Here is a 13,258-nt window from a genome sequence, read left to right on the forward strand (position 1 = left end):
TAATTGTTTGAAACCTGGACGTTTTACTTCATATTATTTTATAAAGACATCTCACCTTGCGTCAAAGTAGCCTATAGCGTGAATCCCACCATAGAAATGCGGAAGCAATTATTTTATAAAGACTTCCTCATTTGCATTCTCCTGTTCTATTGGTTTTCTTTAAACTTTCTTTCACTGTCTAGAAGGCATTATCCTAGTCATATTAGCAACCCATGATAGTTGTTGCATCTTTAGATCTCCCCTCTTTCTACATTTTGAATGGATATTTATGTCTATGGAACCACTTGCATTTTAGAACATGTGTTTTCTGCAAATTGTATTTTAGAACATTTGTGCTTAGCCTACTGCCATGTGCACATTGCTGCGCTGAAAATGTGAAGAAATAAGTTTAGCAACATTTTAAGCTAAACATTCTGATCTGATCTATCAGCCTTATTAATTGATACGGCATATACCTCCACTACACTACCATGATATGCATCATGGGGCTTAAGAATTGAGCATATGCAATGCCCACTGAAAAATAAATGGGTATACACCGTATACCTGCATATAACCTCCACTACACCACTAACTATAATGTTACATGCAGCTGACCCTCTCAAACAGGGGCCACCTCTCCCTCTCCCTCTCCATCCCCCACCTCACCCCTCTCCTGGGTAGTCGGCCTGTCTGTCAACATTACCTCCAGACCTGGTTAATCCAGGAGCCGTGAGGTGTGAAATTCAACATCTTACCCTTCCCTTCTCTCCATTCCCTCCCTTCTCTCCCAGAGATAGAGGAGCACCTAGCCCGGCCTTGATGGCAGCGGCAGCGGGGGAAGACAGCGATAGTCATCTGTTGTGAGCTATGGGGGTAGTGGTGCGGAGAGAATGGCTGGGGATGGGAAGAGAGTGGCAGAGCTAGGCAGAGCTAGGAACCTGGCATCTCTCATCTGTCGTATACCTACCTGCTGAGCACCTGAAAAAAATGGTGTGCCTCCTCAATGTACGGTGTGGGAGAGAGTACAAAATCACCTGCCTGAGTCTAGGAAGGTAGCTGGCTACATGTGTCACAGTTGGACCGTCACATGCAGGGCATTTACACAGTAGCAATTTTCAGCACTGAGGCCAGGGACCACAGGGCAACCTGTGATGGCGTTAAATGGATTTGATCCAACTGGCAGTCAGCCAGCTGGATAGGAAGGACGAGGGGCTGCTTCGGTGGGTTGCATCAAGGTTTCAGGACTCGGGGCGGCTAGAAGAATTGAACAGGAATATTGGCTTCCAGTCTGACCTGGTACTCCCAGAAAGATCAAATAATATCACCTTGTGATTATGATTGTGTGTTCTGCCTTTGTCGTCATCAGACCTGCAGACCAGAGGCTGAGAGATATAAGCCTATAAGGTTAACCCTTGTTTACCCTTGTTTACCCTTGAGCATGACAGTGACAGACCCCTCTGCTCTGCCTAGCTCTTAGAGTGAAGGTGAGAGGTGATGGCATAATGTGTGTTTGTGAGTTAAGAGAGAGAGGTGACTGAATACCGCGTATGAATGCCAGGCTGTCATCAGCATAGATCTGGAGACGTCTCTCCCATTGGAGAAGACCCACAGGGGGGGCTGACGCCCCAACCCTAGCCCGTTAAGTGACACTGATTAGCGTGTAGAATATATACAGCATCCCTGTTGTCCCCTGCGCCATCATAAAGATTTCATTGGTTCCTATGGGGAAAATGGTAAAGGGACTGCAGCCACTTAATGTCCTTGAAGACCAGGGGAGATTTTATTAGCTGTGCAGCAATGGGAGCACAGATCTATATTAGCTAGGTTTACCATTTACAGTAAAATGGACAGGACTCACCCTTACTAAGAAGGTTGGGGGGAAAAAAAATCTAAAATGTATTCCAGGTGACTACCTCATGAAGCTGGTTGAGAGAATGCCAAGAGTGTACAAAGTTGTCATCAAGGCATAGGGTGGCTACTTTGAAGAATCTAAAATATAACATATATTTTGATTTGTTTAACACTTTTTTGGCTACTACATGATTCCATATGTGTTATTTCATAGTTTTGATGTCTTCACTATTATTCTACAATGTAGAAAATAGTAAAAATAAAGAAAAACCCTTGAATGAGTAGGTGTGTCCAAAATTTTGACTGGTACTGTATATCAGACAGATTGCTATATACTGTAATGATTTTTGATTTATTGCAGTTCAGTTTCAGCCCATTTCAAGGTTTAGATAGGTATACTTTCTTAATTTAGATTTTCATGGGATTTCGCCCCAATTGTCACATTTCCATCGACTACTGCAAAATGATTTTTCCCCCCTTGGAACTTTCAGTTTAATAGCCACAACATTTGTAACTGACAAACTGAAAAAGGTCAACCAATAAGGTTGATTTACCCGATTGCATTATAAGGTCAACAATTGTGGGATTTTATTAACATGTCATTGTTACATCTTCAATAAGTTCCCTCAGTTTGTACACTATTGCTGGTGAAGAAAATAAAAGGAAAAGCTATGAACTAGCCTACTGCTCAGTTCCCTCTCAATCTGGTAGTTGATTGTGATTAATTTTATAACCAATGAGGTACGATGTACAGTAGGAACTATGATGATTTGGTTGGAGGTTTGGTTTTCCAGTTTGATACATCTTATGTTTGGATTGTCTCTCTCAACCTGTTATAGGAAGGCAAATAAAAAGTAGTGAGGTACAGACAGCTCCCGAGTGGTGCAGCGGTCTAAGGCACTGCATCTCTAGTGCTAGAGGCGTCACTACAGTCCCTGGTTCGATTCCAGGCTGTATCACAACCGGCCGTGATTGGGAGTCCAAAATGGCAGCGCAGAATTGGCCCAGCATCGTCCGAGTTAGGGTTTGGCCGGTGTAGGCCGTCATTGTAAATAAGAATTTGTTCTTGACTGACTTGCCTGGCTAAATAAAGGTTACATTTTAAAAAAAACTGAGTCTGCTTCCTCTGTCTGTTCCTTTCAGCTCTCACTTGCCTCTGTCTCCCTTCCACCATCTCATCTCATCACCTCACCATGGCACATCGATAAGTCACGCCTGTGGCTTGACGGTGCCTGGTCGAGGGTCCTATCCAGCGTGTCTAAAATGATATTTCACGGAGAGAAAATGGAGGGTGTGAGAGAGAAATATATGCTGCCGCTGCTGCCGGCAATGTTCAAGGAAGCTTTTTGTGCCGGGACCGACACCTTATTTCTCCCCAGTCCGCCCAAACCCAGTGGATCGATCCATCTGCATTAGGCCACCGAGGGGTGGCTCTGACAGTTGGTTTCAGAATTCCCCCTCCAGCTGTGGTACTATTCCACTTCTAGAACCAGAACTTTCCCCAACTTTCCATTCATCGGTGTCTCCTCATGAGTTGTCTGGTTAGCTCTGACACCTCTGGCTGGTGTCTTCCTCACAGCGTCTCCCATCATCATCATCATGAGTTTAACATTGTTTTCCTCTCTGATTGGATTTGAGTCAGTGGTTTATGGAGTCTATTACCAGCTCTTGACAAGAGTTGATGATGGTTGACTGCTGATTGAGAGCAGGGTACCAGGTGGTTAAATACATATTGTGGTGAACTTCGTGTTAGTATATCATAACATTACATTTCATATTTCCACATTTTCGACTCCCAAAAATTCAAATTGTTCTTTTTCATCACCAGAAAGCATGGAATGGGATTATCCTATCTTATCAGGGGAAAATACCTCAGATTTTATGAAATATCATTTTTATATTTCCATCATAATAATAATATTCTTATTTTCTCTTATTTTCATAGGTGCTATCAGCAAAGCAATGACAGAAGGTATGTTGCTCATATTGTCTAGTTCTATGCTACTTCAACACACTTTAATATGGTCCTGGCATTTCACAGCATGTGTGTGTGCGCTCACGTGCAAGCCTGCTTGTGTGTACAGTATACTATGAGTACATAACAAGATTTGTAAGATATGTTACGCCTGTGTGTCTGTGTGCAGTGGTGCGTGAATTGTCTACGTATGTCTGAGACGGGAGTGTATTCTTTGAAGGTGAACAACATCGGCAGACATAGGTAACTAGGTGTTGGTCTCTTGTGGTCCAGGCTGTGTGAGATACTGTCTGTTTCTCCATAGGACGTGAATGACAGGCTCCAGACAGATCTATGTATCGGACATACAGCTCCAGACTCTCCTGGGTTTCCTATTAAACGCATGTTTACACCACACAGATAGCATATGCTGCTATAGATTCGCTACTGTAGAACCACATATTTGATGGTGGATCAGCAATGTAAATATGGCTGTAGCAATCCTTTATGGCTTTGACATGTTGGTCTTTAGGATGAAATAGTGTGCTCGCATTGATTTGCTAATATCGCGGGTTGATATTCATAGTCCTAAGACTCCCAACATTTATAACTTGGGGATAGTGACTGTGAATAGCATTAAGCTCAAATGTGTTGATGCTACATATCCTTGTAAACATACAGTTGAAGTCGGACGTTTACATACACTTAGGTTGGGGTCATTAAAACTCCTTTTTAAACCACTCCACAAATTTCTTGTTCACAAAGTATAGTTTTGGCAAGTCGGTTAGGACATCTACTTTGTGCATGACACAAGTAATTTTTCCAACAATTGTTTACAGACAGATTATTTCACTTATAATTCACTGTATCACAATTCCAGTGGGTCAGAAGTTTACACTGTGCTTTAAACAGCTTGGAAAATTCCAGAAAATGATGTCATGGCTTTAGAAGCTTCTGATAGGCTAATTGACATCATTTGAGTCAATTGGAGGTGTACCTGTGGATGTATTTCAAGGGCTACCTTCAAACTCAGTGCCTCTTTGCTTGACATAATTTGAAAATCAAAATAAATCAGCCAAGACCTCAGAAAAACATTGTCTGGTTCATCCTTGGGAGCAATTTCCAAACACCTGAAGGTACCACGCTCATCTGTACAAACAATAGTACGCAAGTATAAACACCATGGGCCCACGCAGCCGTCATACCGCTCAGGAAGGAGACGCGTTCTGTCTCCTAGAGATGAACGTACTTTGATTCGAAAAGTGTAAATCAATCCCAGAACAACAGCAAAGGACCTTGTGAAGATGCTAGAGGAAACAGGTACAAAAGTATCTATATCCACAGTAAAACGAGTCCAATATCGACATAACCTGAAAGGCCGCTCAGCAAGGAAGAAGCCACTGCTCCAAAACCGCCATTAAAAAAAGCCAGGCTATGGTTTGCAACTGCACACAGGGACAAAGTTCATACTTTTTGGAGAAATGTCCACTGGTCTGATGAAACAGAAATATAACTGTTTTGCCATAATGACCATCGTTATGTTTGGAGGAAAAAGGGGGAGGCTTGCAAGCTTAAGAACACCATCCCAACCGTGAAGCACGGGGGTGACAGCATCATGTTGTGGGGGTGCTTTGCTGCAGGAGGGACTGGTGCACTTCACAAAATAGATGGCATCATGAGGGAGGAAAATTATGTGGATATATTGAAGCAACATCTCAAGACATCAGTCAGGAAGTTAAAGCTTGGTCGCAAATGGGTCTTCCAAATGGACAATGACCCCAAGCATACTTCCAAAGTTGTGGCAAAATGGCTTAAGGACAACACATTGGAGTGGCCGTCACAAAGCCCTGAAAATTTGTGGGCAGAACTGAAAAAGCGTGTGTGAGCAAGGAGGCCTATAAACCTGACTCAGGCACACCAAATCTGTCAGGAGAAATGGGACAAAATTCATCCAATTTATTGTGGGAAGCTTGTGGAAGGCTACCCGAAACGTTTGACCCATGATAAACAATTTAAAGGCAATGCTACCAAATACTAATTGAGTGTACGTAAACTTCTGACCCTCTGGGAATGTGATGAAAGAAATAAAAGCTGAAATAAATCATTCTCTCTACTATTATTCTGACATTTCACATTCTTAAAATAAAGTGGTGATCCTAACTGACCCAAGACAGGGAATTTTTACTTGGATTAAATGTCAGGAATTGTGAAAAACTGAGTTTAAATGTATTTGGCTAAGGTGTATGTAAACTTCGGACTTCAACTGAATGCTAGCTAAAGTTCTTACAAGAAAACTTCAATCATGTTTTTAATGTGAAACCTTTTAACATGAATGGCTAACAGAAGCTATACAGGCTGTGGATACAATCCAGTGTTGATATCTGTGAGCTTTGACAGTGAACAGAATGCCACTCCAAATCCTTGAAGTCTGTCTCCCTACTTCCCTTTTCTTCAAACGTGTGTACACAAACTCTCTCACAGATAACTACATTTGTTTACATTTTCTCATTCCGCCCCAGCTAATTTCTGTCGCCCATTATCTTGGTGAGCGAATGACAGCCTAAGCCTTGGTCTCCGTCAATCCAGCACACACAAAGCAAGCAGCCAGCATTTCCAGCGAGGCGCTAAGGGCTCGGCGGCCTGATAACATTGTCAGTGCTAATGTTCGGGAGGAAGGAGTTGAGTGGCGGCGGGGGGTACAAGGCCACTTCTTGTCACGCAGAGAGACGAGATTACACTGTTCAGGCTGAGAGAGAGGCTGGTTTGGTTAACACAAAAGCCAGCTCTGGTCTTCATACAACCAAAGCAGCTTAACAACAAGGCTTTCTTTGTTCGACTTGGTTCACTTATGTGATTTACTTACTATGATGTGCACCATTCACTGTTGAGTGTTTAATTCTTGTGTGTCGTCCTACTAAGACTGTCTAAAACCAGGCTCTTAGAAACCCCCCTGGGAAAGCTAACTGCCATAAAGAATAAAGGAGGCATATGGTTAACAAAAGCACCCTGTATGTAGCACTGTGCAATACCATATGTGTCAAAGAAAGGAAGGTAAAGACCCTCTTCTCAGCCCTGTTCACCAGCTCCTAGCGCTAAGAGCAGCATTCATATCCTGCTGATTCTGGTTGTTGTTGTTCCCTTACATGGAATATTAGCTCATCTATGGCCCCTAGCAGTCTACAGCTATGTATGTGGCCTTGGAGAAATATAGCAATGGGCACATTACCACACCATATGCTTATTGCTATGGTTCTGGCCAATTCAGTGGCCTGCTGTGCTGAGAGCTGTGCAGCACTAGCGCTGTCCATGGTGCTGACAAAGAGCTACTATATTCCTAATGAAACCTATTATGGAGGCTATGGCAGCCATGGCCGCTGCCCTTTCTTTAATACCCATCTGGCTCCCTGTGCCTGGCCATTATGACTCTGACACATGTTGAGCCAACAGCCACGCAGTTCCCTCCAGCACCATGTTAGTGGAATAGGACGTGGTGCAGCTGGGTGGCTGTACGGGGTCTGGATGGATGATACCATTATAGCAAGGTTAGATATCACTAGCTACAGACACCTTGGTTCAGTGAGAGCTCATTTTGGCGCTGACACATGCTTCATCACTCAGCTAAACTGATCTGTTCATGCAGGGCCAAGGTAATATGAACCATCATAGACCTGGTGCTGCATTCAGCATTTGTCCACTTGAAAGTGAGAGCAAACCAAACAATGATGACATTTATACAAAGTAATGAATAAGACTGTAACTTAACCCAGACCTTCATTAATCTTCAGTGATGCAAATATGACACTTCCTCTCCCTTAACCTCAGACCCCTGTCATGGAAATGCCAGCGATTACCCACAAGGCCACTCTCCAGGAAGTGACCGTTCAGTCACCTCCCCTCACAGCCAGGAAAGCAAGGTCCCTAATCCCTAGCTAAGAGTGTCACAGTAAAAACCATCCCGTCAACGTTTGTTTCAGCCCAGAAAGCAGCGATGATAATTATCTGGTAATTCATTCATTCATACATTTCCTGCCCAGTGGATGACATGTAGAGTGGCAGTTTGGTGATTAACCTAACGTGAATAACAGCAGCGTCGCGTCCCTTATCGTCCTGGAAGGCGAGCACTGCTGTCTCACGGTGAGCGCTACTGCTTAAGACGCCGGGGGGGGTCTAGGGAAGTGATGGCTCTCTGACAGGCAGGCAGGAAGGGGTAGGCAAAAGGGGTATAGGAAGAAATGTGAGCGAGTTCATTTAATAGCTTAGACTCACTTCCCTTCATTGACTACAGCTCAGCGTTCAACACCATAGTACCCTCAAAGCTCATCACTAAGCTAAGGATCCTGGGACTAAACGCCTCCCTCTGCAACTGGATCCTGGACTTCCTGACGGGCCACCCCCAGGTAGTGAGGGTAGGTAGCAACACATCTGCCACGCTGATCCTCAACACTGGATCCCCTCAGGGGTGTGTGCTCAGTCCCCTCCTGTACTCACTGTTCACCCACGACTGCGTGGCCAGCCACGACTCCAACACCATCATTAAGTTTGCAGACGACACAACAGTGGTAGGCCTGATCACCGAAAACAGCGAGACAGCCTATAGGGAGGAGGTCAGAGACTTGGCCGGGTGGTGCCAGAATAACAACCTATCCCTCAACATATGATGATTGTGGACTACAGGAAAAGGAGGACCGAGCACGCCCCCATTCTCATTGACGCGGCTGTAGTGGAGCAGGTTGAGAGCTTCAAGTTCCTTGGTGTCCACATCACCAACAAACTAGAATGGTTCAAACACACCAAGACAGTCGTGAAGAGGGCACGACAAAGCCTATTCCCCCTGAGGAAACTAAAAAGATTTGGCATGGGTCCTCAGATCCTCAAAAGGTTCTACAGCTGCAACATCGAGAGCATCCTGACTGGTTACATCACTGCCTGGTACGGAAACTGCTTGGCCTCCGACCGCAAGGCACTACAGAGGGTAGTGCGTACGGCCCAGTACATCACTGGGGCTAAGCTGCCTGCCATCCAGGACCTCTACACCAGGCGGTGTCAAGGGAAGGCCCTAAAAATTGTCAAAGACCCCAGCTAACCCAGTCATAGATTGTTCTCTCTACTACCGCATGGCAAGCGGTACCGGAGCGCCAAGTCTAGGACCAAAAGGCTTCTCAAAAGTTTTTACCCCCAAGTCATAAGACTCCTGAACAGGTAATCAAATGGCTACCCGGACTATTTGCATTGTGTTCCCCCCCCAACAACCCCTCTTTTTACACTGCTGCTACTCTCTGTTATCTCTTTTATTGTTGTTCACCTAATACCTATTTTTAACTTAAAAATTGCACTGTTGGTTAGGGCCTGTAAGTAAGCATTTCACTGTAAGGTCTACACCTGTTGTATTTGGCGCACGTGACAAATAAACTTTGATTTGATTTGACTCAATAAGTTGTCAGTTGCAGAAGCGCTGTCTAAATGAATGGTTTCTATTATCTACTCTGCTTTCAGGTTGACTACAACAACAAACGTGCCGTTTGCTCCCAAACAGTATTGTCTTTTCTCATGGTCATTGAATGAGAAAAGTTGTAAAAAAGCAAAAAACTTTTCAGTTGGACATTTTTATGTGTTCTATATCTAGTTGTGTCTGCACCCGCTTCTTCTTGAAAGTGTCATTACTGAAGTGATATGGAGTCTGTATTCCTCAATCACTCCGTCTGTAGTGGCTGGCCTGATTGGATAGATTTAGCAGGCTGCTTTTCTGTGGGAATGCTTATCAAATGCAACCGCTTCAAGGCAACGGCACCAAATAAATGCTTCTGCGGCAATCACAGATCATCTCCATTCAATTCCCTCCATTTTCTCTCATCTGCAGGAGGACTTTGCATTTGGTTGCTTTTGAGAGAGGGGACACCAATTATACTGTCCCGGTCTATGTGAAGTATTTATATCAAAATATTATTGTTTCTATTTGAAACGCTCAGTCATTTATTTCCCCCCAAAATAAATAAAGTGTGTCGAGATTACTCCAGTAGTGTTTTGAAATGGTATGTTTGAGCAGTAGGTGCTGCTGTGGTCCTAGTTGGATATATCCACTCTGAAACTCTGAAAATGTGCATTAGAAATCCCTGCTTCTTTTCGGGCCTATTTACAATTGTCCTTCAAGGGTCTCTCCCCTCTCTTCTGAAGAAGAGCTGTGTGGACAACACTGAGAGTTTCTGTAACCCGCCAATGCAATTGTTTTTTTCCCCTCAGCGTTCCTATGAAGTTATTGCATCTCATTCTGTTGGCTACTCTTCCCTCTACAGAAGTGCTATGTTGTTATCGCCACACCACAGACCATGGGGGGGGGGGGGACAGAATACAAATCTAACACCCTATTTAATCCCACAGGGAGGAATAGAGAGAACAGACAACTATTTTTCCACATTTCTTGGCTTTGGTCAAGATAGATTGTGGAGATGAGTATTGGAAAAACGACAGTATGCCCGATACAATGCAGCTTGTATTGACTGAGGTATAAACTGTAGATTCAATCACTATTTAATTATATGATTTCCTCAGCAAACGAATATACGCAACAGCTTCCTTAATGCTCTGTGACTGTAGGGTTGATTGGCTGGAGAAATGCCCAGTGTAAAATTGAACAGTAGAGTTAAATTAGCTCAAGGCTGTTCCTCTGTTTTACAATTATTATATTGATTTACTCTCTCTCCTTTCTCCTCTTCTCCTCCCTCTCTCCCTGACTTTTCGCTCCGTCTGTTTGCGGGTTGATATAGTATCTGAGATTAGCTCCATGAACGGTAGTTTCCTCCCGACGGCAAGGGTATATCGCTCGGCCCGTTGCTTCCTGCAGTTGCTATCACTGTCATGCACATTTGTTTTGGTTACACTATTTTCACACATCCGATAGTCCATTCCATCAGTGGGTTTCAATCTTATACACCGTAGCGTCGATACTGTATTTTTAACATGAAAAGTTTTTTCATGGCTGTCTGGGGAAATATAATTGAGGTGTTATATTTCTGGAGGACTTCCTGTGTATTCTCAAATTAACAACATAGTCTAATGTACTGTATAGTGCGTGAACTTGCAGCATTTTCCGGAAGAGCTAGTTCAGGGGTTCCCCAACGTTTTTGTTCCCACGACCCCATTTTCATATCAAAAAGTGTTTGCGACCCCACCAAGTTATGTAATCAACAGCTAATGTTTACTTTTTTTTTATCTGGGCTATGACAGTTCATTACAAATCAGTCTGATAGTACTTTTGACAATATTTCAATCTGAAGGAAGTGACTGAAATGCATCAGAAAGGTATTGGAAAGTTCAGAAGATCATCAGATCATACTTTTGTATGATCTTCTGTGTAGGAAAGAATACATCTTTCTTTTCCCTGTTGTCTGATTTAGTCCTGTGTACGGCTTGTAGAGGGAAACAGAAGACTGAGAGACTGTTCCTGAGAGTCTTATCTTCCAGTGATGGTGTCATAATATTTTCTAGCTTAAACGGTTTAAAAGATAGAGACACATTTGTAGGAAGAAACAGGAACTTCTCAGGAACTGCATCTAGCGGCTCTATGAACCAAGCGCAATTTAACTGATTTTATTTCAGTATGGGAAACTCTGAGGTAGTTGAAACCGAGGGATAATGAGACAGATATTAAAGTCACTGAAGACTGCCCAGACCTATATTGTCAGTTGGCATGGACAGGATTAGTCCAAATGCTGAATATGTACAGTACCAGTCAAAAGTTTGGACACACCTACTCATTAATTTGTGGAGTTTCTTTCTCCTTCTTAATGTGTTTGAGCCAATCAGTTGTGTTGTGACAAGGTAGGGGTGGTATTCAGAAGATAGCCTTATTTGGTAAAAGACCAAGAACAGCTCAAATACGCAAATACGCAAATACGCAAATAGAAACGACAGTCCATCATTAGCCTTCCCCGTAGCTCAGTTGGTAGAGCATGGTGTTTGCAACGCCAGGGTTGTGGGTTCGATTCCCACGGGGGGCCAAGTACGAAAAAAATGGATGAAATGAAAAAAATGAAATGTATGCATTCACTACTGTAAGTCGCTCTGGATAAGAGCGTCTGCTAAATGACTAAAATGTAAAAAAATGTAAAAATGTAAAATCATTACTTTAAGACATGAAGGTCAGTCAGTGCGGAAGATTTCAAGAACTTTGAACGTTTCTTCAAGTGCAGGCATGAAAAAACATCAAGCGCTATGATGAAACTGGCTCTCATGAGGACCGTCACAGGAAAGGAAGACCCAGAGTTACCTCTGCTGCAGAGGATAAGTTCATTAGAGTTACCAGCCTTGGAAATTGCAGCCCAAATAAATGCTTCACAGAGTTCAAGTAACAGACACATTTCAACATCAACTGTTCAGAGGAGACTGCATGAATCAGGCCTTCATAGTCAAATTGCTGCAAAGAAACCACTACTAAAGGACACCAATAAGAAGAAGAGACTTGCTTGGCCCAAGAAACACGAGCAATGGACATTAGACCGGTGAAAATCTGTCCTTTGGTCTGATGAGTCCAACTTTGAGATTTTTGGTTCCAACCGCCGTGTCTTTGTGAGATGCAGAGTAGGTGAATGGATGATCTCCACATGTGTGGTTCCCACCATGAAGCATGGAGGAGGATGTGTGATGGTGTGGGGGTGCTTTGCTGGTGACACTGTTAGTGATTTATTTAGAATTCAAGGCACACTTAACCAGCATGGCTACCACAGCATTCTGCAGCGATACGCCATCCCATCTGGTTTGCGCTTAATGGGACTATCATTTGTTTTTCAACAGGACAATGACCCAAAACACACCTGCAGGCTGTGTAAGGGCTATTTAACCAAGGAGAGTTATGGAGTGCTGCATCAAATGACCTGGCCTCCACTATCCCCCAACCTCAACCCAATTGAGATGGTTTGGGATGAGTTGGACCGCAGAGTGAAGGAAAAGCAGCCAACAAGTGCTCAGCATATCTGGGAATAACTTCAAGACTGCTGGAAAAGCGTTCCTCTTGAAGCTGGTTGAGAGAATGCCAAGAGTGTGCAAAGCTGTCATCAAGGCACAGGGTGGCTACTTTGTTGAAGAATCTAAAATCTAAAATATGTTTAACACTTTTTTGGTTACTACATGATTCCATATGTGTTATTTCATAGTTTTGATGTCTTCACTATTATTCTACAATGTAGAAAATAGTAAAAATAAAGAAAAACCCTTTTAACTGGTAATGTATGTATAATATATACTCTAAGATTAACCTTAAAGGAAGAGTACATTTCCTCTAGTAACATTTTGTGTTTTTTAATTTAACTGTGAGACATGATATCTTTTCCAAAAGCAAGCAGTAAAATGTACATAACAAAATGTACAATAAATTCTATTAACAGTGCATTTGAAAAGTATTCAGACCCCTTGACTTTTTTCAAATTTTGTTATGTTGCAGCCTTATGGATTAAATACATGTTTTCACTCATCAATCTA

At 43.0% G+C, this 13,258-nt stretch overlaps 1 protein-coding gene across 7 annotated transcripts in view; it reads left to right on the plus strand.

Annotated features, from left to right (window-relative positions):
* Nucleotides 1-13,258, plus strand: part of LOC106574279 (double-stranded RNA-specific editase 1) — a 60,718-nt gene that overhangs the window by 36,157 nt on the left and 11,303 nt on the right. For 4 of the 7 annotated variants that reach the window (XM_045697588.1, XM_014150072.2, XM_045697589.1 and 1 more), the window contains one exon: nt 3,779-3,805. The exons of the other annotated variants lie outside the window; for them this stretch is intronic. Coding sequence is in view for 1 of the 4 variants with exons in the window: in XM_014150071.2 (XP_014005546.1) it covers nt 3,779-3,805 (27 nt within the window). In the remaining 3 variants the exon portion in view is untranslated. The remainder of the gene's footprint in view (nt 1-3,778; nt 3,806-13,258) is intronic. 7 annotated transcript variants of the gene reach the window in all.

The sequence above is a fragment of the Salmo salar genome, chromosome ssa16 (genome assembly GCF_905237065.1).
Source record: "Salmo salar chromosome ssa16, Ssal_v3.1, whole genome shotgun sequence".
Classification (NCBI taxonomy): Eukaryota; Metazoa; Chordata; class Actinopteri; order Salmoniformes; family Salmonidae; genus Salmo; species Salmo salar.